Source organism: Podarcis cretensis (assembly GCF_951804945.1).
Source record: "Podarcis cretensis genome assembly, chromosome: 7".
Classification (NCBI taxonomy): domain Eukaryota; kingdom Metazoa; phylum Chordata; class Lepidosauria; order Squamata; family Lacertidae; genus Podarcis; species Podarcis cretensis.
Window position 1 is genome coordinate 19,862,383 of NC_137176.1, and position 21,966 is coordinate 19,884,348.

General features: G+C 42.3%; 1 protein-coding gene across 5 annotated transcripts in view; it reads right to left on the bottom strand.

Moving 5' to 3' along the window:
- CDH10 (cadherin 10) overlaps window positions 1-21,966 on the bottom strand; it is a 146,720-nt gene that overhangs the window by 72,209 nt on the left and 52,545 nt on the right. For all 5 annotated transcript variants that reach the window (XM_079984965.1, XM_079984964.1, XM_079984966.1 and 2 more), the window contains exon 2: window positions 21,139-21,514. In XM_079984965.1, the coding sequence (XP_079841091.1) occupies window positions 21,139-21,369 (231 nt within the window). In that variant the 5' untranslated portion in view covers window positions 21,370-21,514. The remainder of the gene's footprint in view (window positions 1-21,138; window positions 21,515-21,966) is intronic.

The following is a 21,966-nucleotide window of genomic DNA, read 5'->3' on the forward strand; positions in this document are numbered from 1 at the left end:
GTACCACAGTATATGACGTATTTATACATACATCAACCTGAGCCTCTGATGGATGAACATCACCCCCAGCATTAACACCCCAAGAAGATCTTGCTTCTCCCATAGCCACAGCCTTGGATCCCAATAGAAATCAGGCATGACTCTGCCTCTCAGCTGCCCAGCCTATAGACTGCTTCTAGCATCTAGCTTCTAGCTCACATGCCAGAACTCTGGCTTTGTCTTTCTGACTATGAGACAGTTGAGTGAGGTAAGCTGTTACCATACTGGATAAAAGTGCAATTGTGTTTTTACTATCTGTTTCAGTGCCTTGCTCATTCTTTCCTTTTTTCCCTCTTTGTGCCCCCCCCCCCACACACACACCAGAACAATTCCTAAGCAGCTCGCACCATCTGTTACTGGAGTATCAACCTGAATTGCTCTATGAGTGTTTCTGTTCCTCCCTCTATTTTGGCTCAGGCACAGCTCACCCAAAGATCCTCCTCCAGGAAACACAAATCCCACTTCTAACGCCAATGTTGCATGCTACCCAGATCTCTGAACTGGACAAGATTCCAGGGGTCCCAGGTGCTTACCCAGGGTTCAGATTCCTTGGAATGAGGGACAGCAGATACAGTGGTGCCTTTATGATATATGACTTATTTACACATATGTGCAACCTGAGTCTATGATGGAAGGGCTCACAGCATTAACACTCTCAAAATGTATTATTTCTGCCATAGCCATAGCTTTGAATCCCAGCAGAAATCAGATGTGGCTCTGTCTCTCAGCAGCCCAGCCTGCAGCTTGCTTCTAGTTCAGACACCTCAACTCTGGCTTTTGTCTTTCTAACTACCAGACAGTTGTGGGAGTGGGACCGACCCATTTGAACTCTGGCACAAGGCCATCTCTTTTGTTACCTTGATGACTCATACTTATGGGCCATTACCAAAAAACTTATCTGGCTATTGGATCCTTGTTTGCTCCAGAGACGAGAAGGAAATCAGGCATATAGTCTCCATCCCTCCAAAAAAACCCCAAACATACTTCACAACAATATACCTATGTTTTATTCAATTAATTTTAGTCCTCAGTTTCAGCAGAATTGTGTTCTAAGTTCCCCCCTCTCTCCCACACTTGTACTTTCATGCTCTGAAGAACAATCTTTATTGTTTCTGGTATCTAATAGAGAATGTTACATTGCACTTTGAGAATTTCATTCATTAAAACAAGCTCCTAATCTTCACGGCTTGAGAGGAAAGGTTAAACTGTTTTCTTCAGCCATGATGGGCATGAGCGTTCTTTTAATGAAATAAAAGTGCAACTCTCGAAGTTCTTATATGGATTATATACATAGCTATGTATTTAGTCAGAAGAAAAGAGAGCTTTTGGGAATGATTCAGACAAAGCTAAGCACCTTTATCGTTTTCTAGAGGGAATAAAGGAGCATGTGCCCTATTTCTCCGGTTATATCAATGGGAGTGGAACATGATTTTGACTTTCTCTAGGTGGACTGGATTGTATTAAGAGCAAGTTATTTAAAAAAATATATATATATAGCATGAACACATACAGAATCTGGATGGCGCTGTGGTCTAAACCTCTTGGGCTTGCCGATCAGAAGGTCGGCAGTTCAAATTCCCAGTACAGTGTGAGCTCCCATTGCTATGTCCCAGCTCCTGCCAACTTGGCAGTTCGAAAGCATGCCAGTGCAGGTAGATAGCAGATATTAGGTGAAAGACAGCAAGGGCCTCAGGAGTGTGAGTCCCAAATGTCTTCACACAGTGACATGGGTGCTGCTGTGGTCTAAACCACTAAGCCCTGCCATGGAGTGAGCTCCCATTGCTCTGGCCCAGCTCCTGCCAACCTAGCCATTTGAAAGCATACCAGTGTAAGTAGATAAATAGGTACTGCTGTGGCGGGAAGGAAAACAGCATTTCTGTGTGCTCTGGTTTCCATCATGGTGTTCCGTTGCACCAGAAGCGGTTTAGTCATGCTGGCCACATGACCCAGAAAGCTGTCTGTGGACAAACACCGGCTCCCTTAGCCTGAAAGTGAGATGAGCACTGCAACCCCATAGTCTCCTTTGACTGGACTTAACCGTCCAGGGTCCTTTACCTTTACCTTTTTACTTGTGCATCTGCCTGAATTCTCCTTCCCTTACCTGAACAGTCATGGCCATAATAATAGTTATGGCTAGCTGCAGTTTATTATCAAACTCCCAAGCTGAAACCATGATTAGATCCTAGTTTCATTCTCTGGTGTATGGGATATCTCAGTCAATAGAGCACGAGACTCTTAATCTCAGGGCTGTAGGTTTAAGCCCCATGTTGGGCAAAGGGTTTCTGCACTGCAGGAGGTTGGACTAGATGATTCTCGTGGTTCTTTCCAACTGTACAATTCTATTATTCTGGTTTGAAAGCAAACTATAGTTAGATGCAACTATGTTTATCAGCAATTAGATAAAAGAACTTTTCACTATCCAGAAATGGGAGAGGGGAAAGCCACGTGAGTCCATGTTTGGTGATCTTCCCAGCATGGCATCTAACCAAGACTATTATCTTCCTTTAGTGTGAGAGATTTCACAGACGTAACCTCACCATTTTCGAGCACAAAAAATGAGCAATTCCACGCTCCTCTGAAGTTAAACTAATCTAATGAAAATGTTTCTCTCAAATTCCTAGAGATGTTCTGTGGAGAAGAAAGTTCCAACTTCTCACGGAATTCGTTTTAGATGAAAAATGTTCCCTCCCTCCCTCCCTCCCTCCCTCCCTTCCTTCCTTCCTTCCTTCCTTCCTTCCTTCCTTCCTCAACCTCGGCCCCCCAGATGTTTTTGGCTAATAATAATAATAATAATAATAATAATAATAATAATAATTTATTTATACCCCACCCATCAGGCTGGGTTTCCCCAGCCACTCTGGGCGGCTTCCAACAAAACACTAAAATACAATAACAACTACCATGATCCCTAACTAGCAGGACCAGTGGTCAGGGATGATGGGAATTGTAGTCTCAAAACATCTGGAGGGCCGAGGATGAGGTAGCCTGCTCTAGACATTGTTCATTTGCTGCATCTAAACAACTCAGAAAAACATTAAGAACCAAAGCAAAGCAATATCAGCTAAAACTGATAAATATCACAGCCATACAGCTGTCCCCTATTACAGCTGTCCCCTGCATAGGGAAGCCTTTTTAAGGTTTAATGTTTTATTATGTTTTTATAGGTGTTGGAAGCCACTTGGGCAACCCAGTCAGATGGGTGGGGTACAAATAATAAATTATTTTTTTATTATTACATAGTTTTGCAAGACAACTCCCCTCCCGATTAGCCTTTCACCTTGCATCAATACCTTAATAGTTGCCATCTTAGTGCAACCTGGCCTGTTTTCTCAACTGTATTTGCTTTTTAGGAAGCACAGAGCATAAGAACTGTCACACAGGAGCGTACCTAGGGAACGGTCACATTAGCCCCTGCCAAGGGTGCAGGTACAGGGGGTGGCACAAAAAATGTGCTTCTCCCCTCTGGTTCAGAGGGGCTAGGACCCCACACACTCCTTGCCAATTGTGCAAGGGAGTCTAGATGGACCTCTGCTTCTACATCAGCTTTTGCCGAAATGAACACCAAGTGATGCAAACCAGAAGTCTCCTTGCAAAAAGCCCATTCCTTCAGTAGGCTTTGAACATAAAATATCTGTTCCTCCAGCAACAAGGATGGGGAACGGACAACATCCTGGTAACTTGCAGCTTAAACTTTGAGCCATTATGCTATCCCATCTCTCTTTCTCTCCGTCTATACTTCTGGCCAAGTGAAAGTTATGTTGCTGGCAAAGGAGTGAAGAGGAGGGCTAAATCGAATTACGATTGGTTCAAGAGCCAAAATGATAAAGTACGGTCATTGCCCGCAGCCCTAAAATCAAGGGACAAAACCTGCACGGGTGTGTTTGGGGAGAAATGGCACAATGTTCAAGGACTGCAATGTTACAAATAACAATGAAGCTGCCTTTTGGTGATGCCATGCAAAACTGGAAGATGATGTTCTAGAAGAAGAAGGAGAAGAAGAATATTTAATTTATATGCCACCCATCTGGCTGGGTTTCCCCAGTCACTCTGGGCAGCTTACAACATATAAAACACAACAAAACATCAAACATTAAAAAACAAGATATCCTATACAGTGGTACCTTGGGTTAAGTACTTAATTCGTTCCAGAGGTCTGTTCTTAACCTGAAACTGTTCTTAACCTGAAGCACCACTTTAGCTAATGGGGCCTCCTGCTGCTGCCGCGCCAATGGAGCACGATTTCTGCTCTCATCCTGAAGCAAAATTCTTAACCCGAGGTACTATTTCTGGGTTAGCAGAGCCTGTAACCTGAAGCGTATGTAACCTGAGGTACCACTGTACAAGTGACAAACAAACCAATAAATCAATAACAATAATAATAGCAACAACAATCATAATCGGTTTACAGTTATACCCAAATTAAAATAACCACCAACCCCAACAAAGCATTTAACCAACATCAACCTGACAGAAAGAGTTTGGGAAATGATGGACATACTTGCATGAGATGCCTGAGAAAAGGGCTGATGTGCTCTTTCTTTCTGCCACCCATGTTTTCTAAATCTTGCTGGTTAGGGGAGGCCAACTGAAGGACTCATTTTCAATACAGTGGTACCTCAGGTTACATACGCTTCAGGTTACATACGCTTCAGGTTACAGACTCCGCTAACCCAAAAATAGTACCTCGGGTAAAGAACTTTGCTTCAGAATGAGAACAGGAATCATGCTCTGGTGGCGTGGCAGCAGCAGGAGGCCCCATTAGCTAAAGTGGTGCTTCAGGTTAAGAACAGTTTCAGGTTAAGAACGGACCTCCGGAACAAATTAAGTACTTAACCTGAGGTACCACTGTATGCCCAAATCAACCGTCTTACTGTTACTTGCCTTCAAGGTGCCAGATACAGCCCAGTGGTTGCTATCTGTTGATCCTTCTTTTAGGGCAAACCATTTTACACAACGTGGGAAGCTTAGGGGCTCTATGTTTATTATAAGCCTTGCTGTTCTGTACAGAAAGGACAATGAACTTGATCCGTAATTATACCTTGAATCACAACAGAAAATATGCCAGCTGGGAGCAAGCCCCCAAAACAAAGCAAAAACCCTCTGCTGTAATCATTAGTTAACTTTTTTTTCCAGTCTCTGTGGACAAAAGAATCCTGACAAACATACACACATAAGCAAGGCTTCCAGCAGAGAGACATTATTTTTAAAAGAAAAGCAAAGAAACGTTCAATCTTCAACTTTTGTGTTGTAGTGAAATACCCACAAGGGATATGTAAGTCGCTGATTTCCCCCCGCACCGCCCCCCATCAAACAACCCACACTCATCCCAAATGCCCAAATAACTAGGCGATTTAAAAGGTCAACAATGCTTGAGAAGGAAAGAGGGGGGGAAATGGCCCTTAAGCACCGGATTTAAAATCGCTACGCAAATAACTGAGCTGCAGCTATTGCAGCAACCATTTTGGATGACCTCTCTCTATTATTATTTTATTCATTCTTATTATTGATAGTTGTATCGCAATGGATGTTTTGCTTTTCCCCTCCCCTCCTCCATTAGCCACCGCTTGAATACCAATTATCCCATTTTAATCCTCTCTTGTAGAGGGCAAGGGAAGGCTTTTGCGGTGGGGAGCCACCAACTCAGAAAGAGAAACTTGTTTCCCAAGACATTGATTTAAGCCATGAATACGGTTTTACATAGTGTTTTCTTCCCCTGAAAGGGAGAAAAGGGAAAAAGAGACTGCCTATAGTCTCACATCGTTTGCAAGGGGGAGTCTGGCTGTTTCCCAGCGCAACAGTAGCTAAGTGCATCTCACTAATGATCCTCTTGTGTGTCTTGTGGAAAGATGCCCATTGCTTACACTGCCCCTACTCTAATTCTCCCAGCCAGCTGATCAATGAGATTCCATTTCTTTCCTGGCACTCGGCTGCACCAATTGTCTCATTTAGATGTGAGAAGCAGCCATGGCAGATCAATGCCACAATGGGGGCTGTGGTGGGTGGGCTCAGGAACTTTTCAAAAAGGATTCCTGCAAAAGGGTCTGTACGGAGCAAGCCACCTGATTGCAAGGGAGACTCCGCTGGCGTTTCTCAGTAGTAAAAACGTAGCTGACCGGTCTACTCACTACCCTAATTAAAGCCCACGAGTCCAGTTTATGTCAGAGCACCCTAAAATTCTCAGTGCTTGGAGTCGAATGAATTAGCAACTAGCTCCCCCGGACACTTTCTTCATTATCAGGCATTCTGGAAATACTGAGAATTGCTGCTGATAATAACCATGGTTACTTGCTTTGCACATTATCCTTTGCCTTGCGAGTCTGTACTGCGGGGAAATAATTGAGACTGCTTGTAAGATGCACAAAAAGTGCGGAGAAGCCCACTGTTGCTTACTAGCTTCTGGTTGCATGTTGAGTCCCACAATGCCACCAAAAAAAAATTTCACACATCACACATCAATTTTTGTTTAAGGTTTTTGGCATAATTTTGGCCACAACTTTATTCAAAATACAAAAAATGTGAGTGGTTGCTTAGGCATTGGTTATGACTATCTGTCCTTGCCCCCAGGGACAGAGCTGGCCTTCCGGATTCCAACGGAAGCCAGCGTGGGAAACAAGTATTGGGTGAGAAAATGAAGCTGGGCATCAGACCATCACTTCTCACCCTCATGTTCCTGTGGGGCTTGCACAGCCCAAGTCCGATGCCAGGGACAAGGACGAAAAGAATGGCAAGCCCCTGGATTCCTTTAACGGAATTCCCTTTCCGCACCACCATCGGAGGGGTAGGCACCTACCCCTCCACCAACCAATTTTAACCAATGCCTAACCACCAACCTTACAAGTTGTGACGATTTGCTACGCAGTAGGCAAAAACCAAATGGCACCAGCCAATCAGCCAGATGGCAAAATTCCTAGCAGGCCCCTGCTCCAAGGCAGACGACCCCATGACAGGCATAGCAAGGTCAAGCGATCAAGAACCCCCCCCCCCATTAAAGGGAGGGTGGGCGGGTGATCCGGTGCAAAACGGCCAAGAGGACGCCCAACGTCGGGCGTCCTGTATTTAAAGACTCTGACCCCTCCTCCAAATTGGCAACAATCAAAACTCCCCAGCAACCCAATTTTAACCACTTAATGGCTTGGGTTCATCCCAAATCTGCCCAGTAACAGCAGGGTGTCTTGCTCCCCCAACCGCAACACGTGCTCTCTGTTAGGGAGAACACGCTTAATCTTCAAACTGACCACAACTCCCATCACAACATCCAGCTTAGTAACCTCTCTCTCTCTCTCTCTCTCTCTCTCTCTCTCTCTCTCTCTCTCTCTGTGTGTGTGTGTGTGTATGTGTGTGTATTCTGATTAACATAACAGAGGATTTCTTATTTATGAGGCACAAAATTTTGGCTTCTGCCTTCATTGACTGCTGTTTGATGCTTTCATAACTGTCTACACATCATACTGCCCGATCTCACTGATAAACCAAGCCAACAAGATTTTCACATCAATCTAGGCTAATTGCCTAAACAAAATCCCCGCACAAATTAATAGCACCAGACAGGCTTTGTTCCTGGTCGCAATAGTGTAGCAGACCCCACTAGGAAATTATTGAATCTGATCGAACATAGCAAAGCAACTCAGCTCCCTCTGACAACTATGTCCCAAGATATCCTCAAGGCCTTTGATTGTTTAGAATATTGTATCTAGTATAGGGCTGAAGGGGAAGGGAGGTGGGGGTGGAAAGAGAGGGAGCTAAACCTACATATTATTTTTCTTTTTTCAAAATTGGTATATTTGTGAGGTTTTTGTGTCAGTGTCAAATTGGGCAGGTTCTCTTTCTATTTGTTTAGGGAAGTTTTTTAATGTTTGATGTTTTATTGTGTTTTTAATATTCTGTTGGGAGCCACCCAGAGTGGCTGGGGAAACCCAGCCAGATGGGTGGGGTATAAATAATAAATTATTATTATATTAAATTATTGTTATTTGTTGGTTTCCATTGGCAGTGAGGGGGGCATCAACCAGTCTGGTGAGCCAGTGTGGAGTAGCGGTTGGAGCACTGGGTTACCACCTGAGAGATCAGGTTTCAAATCCCCACTCAGCAAGGAAGCTCACTGGACGACCTTGGGCCAATCACTCACTCTCAACCTATCTTACCTCATAGGGTTGTTGTGAGAATAAAACAGGGCAAATGAGAAATATGTATGTCAAGCCTTGAGCTTCTTCATGGAAAGACATGATATCAATGTACAGTGGTGCCTCGCAAGACGAAAAGAATCCGTTCCGCAATTCTCTTCGTCTAGCGGTTTTTTCGTCTTGCGAAGCAAGCCCATTGACGGCTTAACGGATTAGCGCTATTAGCGGCTTAGCGGCTTTTAGCGGCTTAGCGGATCAGCTGATAAGCGGCTTAGCGGCTTAGTAAAAGGGGGGGGGAGGGAAAAAACCCGCAGGAGCTCGCAAGACATTTTCGTCTTGCGAAGCAAGCCCATAGGGAAATTCGTTTTGCGAAGCGCCTCCAAAACGGAAAACCCTTTCGTCTAGCGGGTTTTCCGTCTTGCGAGGCGTTCGTCTTGTGGGGCACCACTGTAGCAAATAAGCAGTAAATAAATCTCACTTCCAGTTGCATTTCTTAAACAAGATGGCATGTGCTCACCAAACGGAAACTCTCTATTTCCCTTTCCAGAAAGTAATTTAAAAGTCCAAGAATTATTAACAATAGCTACAATTAATACTACATAGTAAGAACCAGGGATCCTTGGTTTTCAAAGGACGATTCTGCTTATTGCCACATTGTTTCTAATTGAGATTAAATAAGATTAAAAGGACAATTTTGTATGTGTTTAGTTATAAATCAATACTACTAAGCTCAAGGGATCTTACATCATAGTATGTGTGAGTCTAAATTGTACATTGCCCCATGCGTACTTGGACCATGCAATGAGAATGTTCAACAAAATTCTGGCATCATCCCTATTACTTCTCATTCCTTGGTGATTTGGGGAATGGGATGCGATACCAGAGAGCTTGCAGGAATTATTGCAGTGGAGCGCACCCCTAAGATTCCTGGGCCCTGGTAAACAGCAGCGATGGCATCACTTTGTGGCAGCACCCATTATGGACCAGAATTCAAAGTCGGCATTGTCTTGCGAATGTACAGCTGGCATTCAAGAAAACAATAGCTTTCCCCAAAGTTGTTTCCTGAGTGGGGTGGGTTTTATTCCACCACAATCACCAATCTGGAAGACCAATCCATTAAGCATCATAATAGTTAGTTGGAAGTTAGTCATGTTGTTTGAAGCAATGCTCATTTGAGTACAATCAGAAAACATTGTTCAAACAACAACCACAAAAGGCAGCAGAGCCTCTTGTTTAACCCCAACCCTCTGAATTCCCAAGCAATCGGTCTTCTTTGCTCTGCAACTTTGAGAAAAGCCGTGCAAAATTGTCCTTTCAAACTATAGTGGCTAAAATGTCTTAATTAAGTGGAATTGTGTTCTGAACACTTTGTCGGGGGCATTCAAATAGCAGAAGGTTCTTTCAACATTTTCACAAACACAGGTAGAATTTCCTAATCCTAATTATTTAGAAACACGTCTAATGTCATAGGAAATATAAATGCGGAATTTCCAATGAGATCACTTGCCAAAGCACTGTCTTTCTCTCTCTTTTGGCATCATTCATAAAAAATAATGAGGTAGAGAGAGAGAGAGAGAGAGAGAGAGAGAGAGAGAGAGAGAGTTTACCTTTTAATGATTTAGGTCAAGTGAAAGGCCGTTCAGTATGAATATTCTCCAAAGAACTGCAGGTTGGAACAACATGCCCGTTGATATGTGAAAGGAAACCCTCTTCATTTGATCATTCTGGATAGACCAAATGTGTACAAGAGGAGGAGGAGGAGCAGGAAAACCAGTGCTCTTTATAAAGAAAAAAAAATGGTGCTGGTGCTGATCAGAGCCGTCTTTATTGCACCAGGGCGCCAGCCTCTCGGAGCACCCCAGTGAGTGGGGGAGCTGCACGGCTTTGCCAGTGGCCTCCTGCATGCCTGCCAGCTGTGTCCCGTCAACCATATGGCTGGCGGGCATGCAGCTTGCCTCTTAAGCCTCCACAGAAGGAGAGCGATCCTCGCAGAGGCTTGGGAAAAGGTCAACAACTCTGGGAAACGGGGGAGGGGGGCAGCGCCGGAGGGATCTTTGCACCACGGCGCCGGATATGCTTAAGACAGCTCTGGTGCTCACCATAAAGTTGTGACAGTAAGTGCCACACACTTAACATGGGGGGAGGTGCCAGGGCAGCGGACCCTTGAGTACCCCCAGGATAAAAATGCACTGAGGAGAACATTAGCTAGCCTTGCTCCCACCCTGATGTACTGAATGATTTATATAAAGAGACTCTGTGTGCATACAAACTAAAACTAGATAGGTTTCATGGTTGGGGAACCTTCAAAAAGCAGAGCAACACGGCCCCTCAAATCTCGCCTGTAGACTTACCGACCCTGCTAAGAGCACAAACCATCATTATTGCACTAATAAAACCCCATGAAACTAATTTCCCTCAGTGGAAACCAACAGACAGATTGCTTCCTTACCTTGTTAGGATACCAGAATTAACAATAAATTTCATTCCTGGCACAGTAGCCCATTATTTTTTTATCTGCTTGTACGATGGTGCTGAAAATAAGTGGATGGTTTCAGCATACATGCTAACTAGGGAGGTTCAGGGAATTTGAATACCTTTGCATATCCCCAAGCAAGCTCACCTGATCCCCTCCTCCTGAACCAATCTGTGGATTGAAATATAGTTCTCCTTTAAATTGGTTTTAACTTCCACACAAGACTTTTTGCTCTCCCTCCCCATTTATTATTATCATAAATAAATAATTATAATTTAATAAGAATAAAAATGTGCACCCCACCACTGAGTCCATTCCATTGTAACTATCCAACCTCCCAAAATTTCAACACCTCTTGCGATGGTTTGACCCTAACAGTACAAATTCTACAAACACCTTCCATATCTCCTGAAAATCATTTCTCCCGTGTATTCTCCATCTTACCTTAATGGCACATGTTAATTTATCATTAATAGCTATATCCCACACCTCTTTGTACCACCTTTCCATTTTATATTTTGTTTGCCCCTTCCACTTCCTAGCTATCATAATTTGCCCAGCTGTCAATAAATTTGTGAGCAAGTCCTTTATAATGCTACCTCTGGGCTTTCGGTCAGCTTTAACCCAGTGATTTCTGTTCTCTCTTTAAACACCTTTTGTCAGAAAAATTGCATATGTTCACACCCCTACCACATGTGAACATAAGTCCCGGTTTGCTGGCATCCCCTCCAACATAACACCAACTATTCATTGTTTATTTGATTTCATCTGACTGGTATTAAATACCATCTCCAAACTAATTTATAATAATTTTCTCTTTCTGTATGATTAAATATTTTTCTGGCACATGTTTTTTGCTAGGCTTGATCATTATTGTGAATTGTTCATATTTTGATGGGTTTTTTATTTTTAAAAAACTAGAACCTAGGAAGCTGGCTTATACTAGGTAAACCGTGGGCCCATTTAGCTCAGTATAGTTTACACACTAGGCTTTCGTGCATGAAAAATATCCATTTTTAATGGATAAATAAATTTATATTCAGCTCTACCTGGAGACGCCAGGGATTAAAGCAGATGTTCTACCACTGAGCTTCAGTGATTATTGTTTTTTGTTTTATATTACTGTTGTAAATTGCCTGAAGGCTTATTGCAGGAAGAGACTGCTAAATACAACAAATAAATGAATCGGAAGATTGGGGGATGCAATTGCAGGGAGATCAGCTCCTAACAGAAGTGGAGGGCGAATATTCATCCCCCCCCCTTTGCTGCCAGCATTTCCAGAAGCAGGAGGACAGGCAGACACAGAAGCTGCACAGTTGAGAGAGGAGCTACCCAGCTATGAGATAGTAGCTAAGCAACCAGAAGGGAGGGAGCAGCTAGGAGATACATCAATCGAGAGTGGGGGGAAACCCCTCCCTCCCCCCAAACTCGGAGGTCCGAGCATGTCAGAGAACAAAGGAGACACCGGGGGGGGGGAGAGGAAGGAACTTCCCATTGGCGCACTTCTTGTTGAGGAAGTGGGGGGGGGGGGAGTCAGAGTAGGCAACTGATATCCCTGCGGAGGGTTACCTGTTTGTGCTTGTAAGAGAATGCTGCAATAAAAGGACTATAAATCTACCAAATGCTCATTCATTCTTATTGGTGAGCCACCAGAAGGGAGAGGGGAACTCCTATACTTGACAATGAAATGCAATAAATTCTCCAAAAATTATGAGGTGGCCAAAGTTGTTCTTTAGAAAATAATAATCCAGTCTTGTTCCACCGGTAAGAGCTGATCCAAGTAGCTAGGAAGCCTAGTTGCCAATGGCTCTATGATAAGACAAGATGGTGCCAGCACTCTTTGGAGATCTACATAATGTCATGGAACTTTGCTGCTACGTAAATGTCTTGAGGACTTTTATTCCACAAAACCTGTTTAAGGACAGGCAGCAAGAAGGGCAAGAGGATTCTAAGCTATATTAGAGTTTGGTATTATTATGTTTGCACTGCAAAATGTGCTTCCTACACTCAGAGTCAAAGTCAGTGAGTAGTCGGAGGATGCAGAATATATTGCTTTTAAGCATTTCCCTCAAGAGTCAGTGTACCTTTTCACAATGTACAAAACGCTTTGGGCAAAGGTTTCATAAATGGATCTTAAATATCAGATTTCAATAAGAAATTAACTGGAATTTCTAGCTCTATATTTAATCAGTGTTGAGGGGAAAGTCTCAGTTTGACAAAGTTTGAGAGATACTACTGATGCAAGATAAGGTTCAAGGATTCAAGTCCTTTCTAAAACTATATTTTCAAAGAGGATCACAAATTGTACTGAGAGATGGTAGATTCTCCATTTTTCAATTCTAGAGTTTCTTTGATTATTTCCTTATAACAAATCATGCCAGTAAGTCCATCTAGTCCAGTGTTGTCCCCTCTGACTCACAGTGGCTTTCTAAGGTTTTATAGACAGAGAGCCCATTCTAATCCTACCTAAAGATGCTAGGGATTTAACCTGAGACATTCTTGCTCTAGCACTGCTTCATAATGTGTTACTACTCACACATTCTTCCTCCTTTCACTCCCTCCCCCAGTTTTAAAGAATCTTTACTTTGCCAGTTATCCCAATGGGAAAGGCACAGAATTCAGTAGCCAAGTTGCTCACCTGAGCAAGACGATTTGAGCATATTACACCAATCCTGGTTCGACTGCACTGGCTACCAATTAGTTTCCGGGCCCAATTCAAAGTGCTGGTCTTGACCTATAAAACCTTAAACGGCTCAGGACCGCAATACCTCAAGGACCACCTCTTTCCGTATAAACCTACCTGGACCCTGAGATCATCTTCTGAAGCCCCCCTTCGTGTGCCTCCTCCTCAAGAGGTCCGGAAGGTGGCAACATGATGATGATGATGATGATTATAATAATAATAATAATAATAATAATAATAATAATAATAATAATAATATAATTATTTATACCCCACCCATCTGGCTGGGTTTCCCCAGCCACTCTGTGGCTCCCCATCTGTGGAATGCTCTCCCCAGGGAAGTTCGCCTGGTGCCTTCATTATAAACCTTTAGGCGCCAGGCAAAAACGTTCATTTTTAACCAGGCCTCTGCTTGATCTGTTTGACATCCTATACCCTTTTAAAATATGGCTCTTTTTTTGGGGGGGGGGGTTATTGGGTTGTTGTTTTTATTCTGATTATATATGTTGCTATTTTTCTTGTGAACTGCCCTGAGACCTCCAAGTATAGGGTGGTATATAAAATCAATCAATCAATCAATAAAATAAGTATGCCAGTCCCAGGGCTAATGTACTTTGCCCCTATTCCAGGAGCATTGTGGGGAACTTAAAGTGCCCTCAATCTATTGGGTCAAAGACTACTTCCCATCTGCTCCTGACATGTCCTCAGAATGCCTCACTATGGTTTCTTGGGACAAAACTCTTGTTGAGATAATGATCCACAGAATTTTCTGGATCCTGGGATGTCCTTCCAGGGACCACAGGATTGTGCTGTTCAGCTATAATCCTCAAACCAGCTATTCTGACACTGCCATGGCACATCTTAGGGTAAACAATTTCATGCTTATGAACAGAATATATCTACTATGTCCGTTATGAATTCTTGGAATGTCCCCCGCCCCTTCATCCAATGACAGATATTGCTATAAAAGTTATAGTCCAATAATAAAATCCAATATACCTCCTACATGTATATGCCCTACAGATTCATCACTGTTTTCATTAGCTGGGGAAGCATATTTAAATATATCGATTTTCATTTACAAGGAAAAGAATCAACTCACAGCTGAACTGATGAATATCATATTTCTAGAACTCTACTCTTTTTCTTTTTTTTAATTGACTTGTATTACTCTACACAGCCTTTAAGTTTGAAATCTTTTACTTGGACAATAGCTTGTGCTTCTAGACTTTAGCACTGTTCGTGAAGCCAATCTGGGTCAACTGAATGTCCCTGTGGAAGGCAGAAAAAATATGCCTCCACAGGCACATTCACTCTGCATAGAAGCCATTCATTTAAAGCACATTTAAAGCAAAAACAGCCCCAAACAATCTGGGGAACTGATTCTGTAGCCCTGCAACAGTTCTGTCCCTTATCACTTCCCTTGCTTCTCCTAAACTGGCTGAATGACCCAGATCCTGTCAAGACTTGACCACACACTATCAAGGGAAGAGGCCATGATTTAGTTCATCCTTCCAACTGAAGCTCTCAATACTAAACATCTGTGAGGAACATGGTTTTCAAGTTTTCTAGTGGCTGAAAAGTCTGGTTCTGTCATGAAACAAGGTGAAGCAACTTTCTTCAGGCAGCAGGAGAGGGGAGACAGAGGAAGGCAAGAACTGATGTCAGACTACCACAGCAATTTTTAAAAAATATTCAGGGGGCACTATTTGGATGTCTCTTCAGGAATGAAAATGTCTGGGGCATGTACTCACTATTGAGCTAAGTGGACAGTCTAGAATACATGAAAAGTTCCCAAGAATAACAGTGTCTGGAAGAATTGGTGGTCTTAGAAAGCTGTCTTCAGGGAGGCATATTGCCCATTGCTGGTATTATCTAGAAGCCCAATGAGCTTCTAAAAAAAAGAAATAGCAACACCTCAGCATTCCTTAAACACCTTGTTTTAAAACCATTGGATTAGAACATGAATGCAAGGATATGGTCTGGCAAATAACATTTTGCACAGTCCTCAAATCCATTTGCACATATCAGTTTGCATCGGTAGCGGACAGTGTAGTGTGTGGGGGTGCTCATCTGAACTCATGAGTTCCAGCGCCGAGGGCCCTCACTGCAAGAAGCCAAGTTATGGGGAACCAGGCAGAGGGCCTTCTCAGTAGTGGCACCCACCCTGTGGAACGCCCTCCCACTAGATGTCAAAGAGAAAAACAACTACCAAACTTTTAGAAGACATCTGAAGGCAGCCCTGTTTAGGGAAGCTTTTAATGTTTGACGGACTATTGTATTTTAATATTTTGATGGAAGCCACCCAGAGTGGCTGGGGAAACCCAGCCAGATGGGTGGAGTATGAATAATAAATTATTATTATTATTGACAGTCAAATCACTGCTGCTTACAAGAAGGAAGAGGGAGAAGGGCCAAACAGCAGAGAGGTTGGTGCAGTGCAAATGCACCAGCAGAGCCAGTCTGATATTTCTGCTACTGCATCAGAACTGCACTGCCCTTCTTGACACCTTCCCACCCCCTCCATGTTAGCAACAGTGCTTAATCGCTGGCGATGATGATTTTAATATTTGTACCCTGCCAATCTGACTGGGTTGTCCCAGCCTTTTCGGGCAGCTTCTGGCAAAATATAAAAACACCATAAAGGTTAAAAAATTCCCCTATACGGGTCTGCCTTCAGATGTCTTCTAAAATTTGTGTAATTCTTTATCCCCTTGACATCTGATGCAAGGGCGTTCCACAGGGCGGGCGCCACTACCGAGAAGGCCCTCTGCCTGGTTCGCTGTAACCTCACTTCTCACAGTGAGGGATCTGCCAGAAGGCCCCTTGTTTTGTTTCCTTATTGTTCCATGAGCTGGTGGTGTCCAATGTGAGCATTGTGCATATGCACATTCACCCACAAAAAAACAATCATGATGTGATTTCATCATCAATGATTCCTCGTTGCACAGTAACCTAGACTGAACTCCAATACACAGTTGCTTGGAATGTACCTTAGTGAACTCAGTGAGGTTTTACTTCTCAGTAGATGTGCAAAAGATTAAGTCACAAAACAAATATATGATGGGATTGCATGATGACAACAATTGTCCTTTGTGTGGTAATTGCATTCAGCTTGCTCATATTTGTCTGCAGGAAAGTGCCCAGTAGTCTCAACAAAGTTTGGGGAGAAAAATAAACAAATGAACCCCAAAGATTGACAATGCTTTTCCACATACAGGTAGTTTGGTATCCAAAAATCTAGACAGGGAAATGATGGGGGTAATTTGGAAAGCATCCTTAAAAAGAACTAACGAAGGCAAGTAAATAATTGTTAATAAATGAAGCCATCAGCCAAGAGCTTTTGTTCCTTGTTATTTTTCCTCAAAGTAAAATCCATGCGACCAAGTTTCTAAAAGAAGCTGCAAACAGTCAAATAGGAAGAAGTCACTTTAGATATTGGGTAGGAAGTGTTGATCAGAATTGTTGATTACTAACACCAACTTTCACTTACAAATAAGCTGTGGCCTTTGAGAATTTTGCCGCTATCTAGTGCCATGTTCCTTTGGTGTTAATGAATGAGAAATGTTCGGCTTCCTTCCTTCTTCCTTGTACCCCAGCGCCTCATTATCTCCGAGTACGCTTTATAGATGGGAAACTGAAGCCCTCTTGTAGAACACTTACAAACACATTAACATTTCCACACAATATGTTATCGTTTAGGCACTCCTGTGGTTAGTTCTATTACATTTGCGGGAATCATCCCCCAGGGTCCTTGTTCATTGGCCTCATTGGACGTGTTAAAGCTGTCAAACCATGAACTCCACTCAATTGTGGTGAGAGTTGGCTTGGATTTTGCAACCATTCCTAGGAGTAAGTGTGGCTCACCACACTGTGATCTTCTGGCAGGGCAGAAATAAGGAAGACGTTATAAGAAAACAGCTCAAATTCCTTGCATGGGCCAAGTCAAGGCTTGTATTTTCTACCTCCTATGCCTATATTATCCAATTGTTTTATAGTGCATAGTTTAACAATATATTTAAGACCAAAGTACAGTGGTACCTTGGTTCCGGAATGGCTTAGTTGATGAACAAATTGGCTCCCGAATGCCGCAAACCCGGAAGTAAGTGTTTGGGTTTGCGAAGGTTTTTCAGAAGCTGAACGTCTGTTTCGGCTGTCAGAATAGTTTCTGAGGCCAATCAGAAGCTGCACCTTGATTTTCAAACGTTTTGGAATTCAGATGGACTTCCAGAATGGATTCAGTTCGAGAGCCAAGGTACTACTGTACACATTCTGTATTCACACTTTTTTTAAAAAATGATCATGCTTTCGTTGGCCACTTGAATCTGAAGAAAAAGCCCAATTCTGGAATGTGCTCCCTTACTCAGATCAGGACTCCACTCCTGTTACCTGCTGAAAATCCTTCCTCTTGCAGCTGTTCACCCTCAAAGGTGTTTTGAACATTGTCAGATCTTATGTTTTAGCTCTGGAGTACTCAATAAATTGATTTTTTATGAGCTTCCTTAGCCAAAGAGGACAAAATAATTCCCCCCCCCCCCATTCAATTTGGCCTATCTGAATTAATAAAGCATATGTAATATGACATGTTACATTACATTATGTGAGGTTATTTGAGTTGAGTGTCTGTTCTGGAGCAAAGCAACATAATGCAATGTGGATGTTTAGTCAGGGTAATGTGGCATAAATGGAATGCTTTTAGGCTAGCTTCCACTGTTATATGACTTATTGCAAATCCATATTTATCTATTTTTGTTCCCTTCCAAGGGAATCTGCTGCTTATCAAAAGGCATAAAATATAATATCTCCATTCATAGATGCAAAAATATTTTGCTAATTAACAATAAAGCTGAACGGTTTGAGGAAGGAGAGATCTCCTGTTTCAAATGCCAGAGTTTGAATGCGCTTGAATAACCTCAGCTAGAAAATTTGCACAGGAGCACAAAGCCTTCTGGCTATCCCTGAATGGCTCCAAATGAGTTGCTGATGCTGAGAATGGCACACTAATTTGTAGGCATAGATCTGTGTGAATAGCTCCTCCAACTATTTGAATTGTTTTGTGGTCTAGTGGCCCTATACCAAAACACAATTCCCTGGAAGTTTTCTACTAATTTCATTGGGGCTGAAATCCAACTGCACAAAGATTTGAAGCATGAATCTACTTGAACTCAGCAAAAATAGAGAAAATGTCCACAAAGCCAGGCAGAAAGTCCACTATAATAATTAATTCTGATCTTTGTTTTGAGTCTATGCAGCTGAGCAACAAACCCAATATATGAAAAAGAGAACATCACTGTTTTAGCCAGACAGTCTTCATCAAGACCTGCTAACATGGTTAGGATCAGGCTATAGGATCATGAAATATCTTCGAACCTGTTCTTGGATTATTATTATTTTTTTAAAAAAACCCAATGACTTGTCATTTCTTCCCCTGAAATATCCCTTTGCCAAAGTGTATAGAGATTTCTCTAGATATTATATAATTAGGCCATCAATATTCTCTGCATAATGCTGGGACCCAGTCCTTCTATTTGATTCCAAATAGGTATTATAAATACTTGTGGAAGTATTTACTGTGGAAATAGGTATTATAAATACTGTGGAAGACAGGAGTGCCTGGCATGCTCTGGTCCATGCGGTCACGAAGAGTCGGACATGACTAAACAACAACAACAACAAGGTATTATAAATATCAAAAGAGTTCCATCCAGAGCTAATTTTCTAGATAAAGATGTGCCGGAGCTTACCATGAACTTCTCCCTTGTTCTCATAGATTGGCAATGGTGCCCACCTGAGAGGTGCTGGAGCTGAACTCTGGTGAGTTTTGGCTGAAAGAAATCCCTGGTTCCCACAGTCCCAATCTAGTTGTGGAATCCTCTCCTAGATTTCACGATGCCATAATTGTGGCCCTGAGGGCAGCTTATGGTTGCTACAAGAAACACACCCTCAGACGACACACAAGTAACTCACAAGTGTTTGTGTGCATTTCTACTGTAACATTGGAAGTGGTGTCTCTTAGATCTTCCTGATATGTAAGAGTCATCTCCAGAATCTAGGGATTTATCCATAGGGAAGATGCACACAGCCACTTCTGACATAGAATCACTCATGTATCATCTCTGAGTGTTTCCAAGCATGGATTTTATCTGACATTCTACTATGGAAGGTTACGAACTGATAGAACTTCGGGTAATGTAACCTACAGGCCTCTCTGCACATCTAGTGTAGCAGTTTTCAGACTTTCTCCTCCAGCGAAGCCTTTCCATATTGACTCACCCAATCAGAAATCGCTAAATGTACTTCACAGAAAAACAAGCATATTGCTAAGAATTATGCTCACTGACATCATAGGCGCGAACTCCTAGGGGCTGAGGTCCCTTCACCCCCAATAAAATATTTGAGGAGGCTGCCGCCCGCCCCCCCAAGTTGATGGACGTTACCATTTAAATGGTGTGTGTGTGTTGAGAATTTGGTTTTCTAGCAGCTTTTGGAGTGAACAATTAGTGGGTTGGCAACAAGCCAAGTTAAACAGAGTACATGAGAAAGTCTGCTTGGAGATAAAGGAAGCCTAGCAACAGGTGGTGATTGGCTAAGTTCTTCCTTATAAGCAGAATAACAAAGCAGTTTTCTTGTTGGAGTTCTGGAGTGTTGAAGTTTGGGAATAAGTTTGAATCTAGTCTGTGTATACAGTAACTTGTACCAAGCTGTGCTTTACTCAGCTGTATATAATAAAGCTAACTAAAAATCAAGTTACTAGTCAAGCAAGTTCTGTTCCTGTTTGTCATCCTGGAATTGTACGATTTGGCAGATGGTAGCAAGAGTTTTGGTTGAGATCCATCAACAGTGTGCACACCACGTCAAGTGCTCAGTTATGTCAGCTTACCTGGGCCCCCCAACATTTTTTTCAAGTTGCTACCCCTGACTGAGCTCATGAGGGACAATGGTCAGGTCTGTTCAGCCTCAATGTTACTTTGATTTGATTAAAAATGAATCCTACAGCATACCATGTATTTGTTTGTGGCCTGTTCATTGCAGGGTAAATGATAGACACCATTTATGAAAGTCTGGGTAACTAATTTTCCAAGGAACCCCCATCAGGGCTTTCCTAGTGTATGGCATGTTGACATAATGGAGTGGTAGGGATGGTGTCAGCTGCTACGCAAACTTAAAAATAAATCTAGGTCACATGCAGTTTGGCTACAGGTATTAAATCACTGAAATGGCCACCTACTGCAGCCAGATTTTGTGATACATAAATGATACTTAGGATAGGGTCCTATAAAAAATACTTGGAAATCTATAGTACTACACTAGAGCTGCAATTTTCTTTCAAAACAGGAGAAAGTACTTGAGAATAAGGCTTTGTCCTTTTTTAAACCTATGCTTCATTTGAACATAAAACTCTTTCACTCATGAAATTACTAATCCAATTTTTCACTTCATGTTAAAACAAAAATTCTGAACAGGTTTGTTAGCAAGGGTCACCTTCTTCATCAGAGGAAGAGTCAATGTTGGAAGATGAAGGATAGTTTGTGTTCCAGTGGAAGGTGTACAAAGTATAAAAGTTAAGTCATACTCAAAAATGCTGCTTTTTGTGTACAAAAATCAAATAAAAAAATTCAAAAATCACACAATTATTTATCCACATTAGAACGTGGGTGTTTCAATCCAATACTCCCGTTTCCAAAGCTTTTGGTTTTATTTTTTTCAACAGAGCAAACAAAAGGTCTCTATATATTTGAGAATGAAGTCCTCAAAGATAATTTCCTACCATTAAATCGCTGCAATGCATAAGAAGAATAGGAGAAGATATACATATGGCCTACCTTGCCTACATATTGGTTATCTGAGCCGGTATATTCCTCCAGCAAGAAGAACTGGTTCCACATCCAGCCTCGCTTCTGGCGGTGCAGAGCTTTTCCTTCATTCCCTATTCCACGTGCAGCAAAATTTTTGGGCTGTTGGTCCGTAGTCCTGCTGAATACCATTGCTGTTAAGCAGGGGTGGAGCAGGCACACCCAGAGTAGTACCACCAGCAAGCCTTGTTGTATTATCATGGTTCTCCTCTGCTGACTGTCTTCTCAAGTGCCTTTGGCTGCAAGTTGGACACTTTGCCTTCAACTGAGCTCTAGATATTCTTCAGTGAAACGTGAAGCCAAGCTGTTTATACCAGCTCATCTCTTGTCTGGGCATATCCAAAATCTGAAAAGGAAACAACAAGAGAGAAGAGAGAGAGAGAGAGAGAGAGAGAGAGAGAGAGAGAGAGAGAGAGAGAGAGAGTGCAATACAGTTACAGATATATAATTGCAAGCTAAAAATGTTCCCTTTGTTTGCATTAGATTTCACATTGTTCCTGGCAGAATAGCTGTAAAATCTTACAGCAAATTGGTTAGCTCCCCCAAGCATAAAACAAACAGCTGATGTGGCAAGTATAAAGGTTATCCAGAAACTGTCACTTAATCAGAGCTTTGTAAAATATATTCAGCATGAAATGCTCAGGAAAAATGAATTGTGCAGATAAACGTGTTTTCCTCTGCCCCTCACCAACTACCCTTACCTTTAACTTTTGTATTTAAGGTCGTTGAGAACATTCATCATGTAGACTAGGGGATCTGCACCATACTTGAAATGTTTTCCACCTGATTTGACTTACA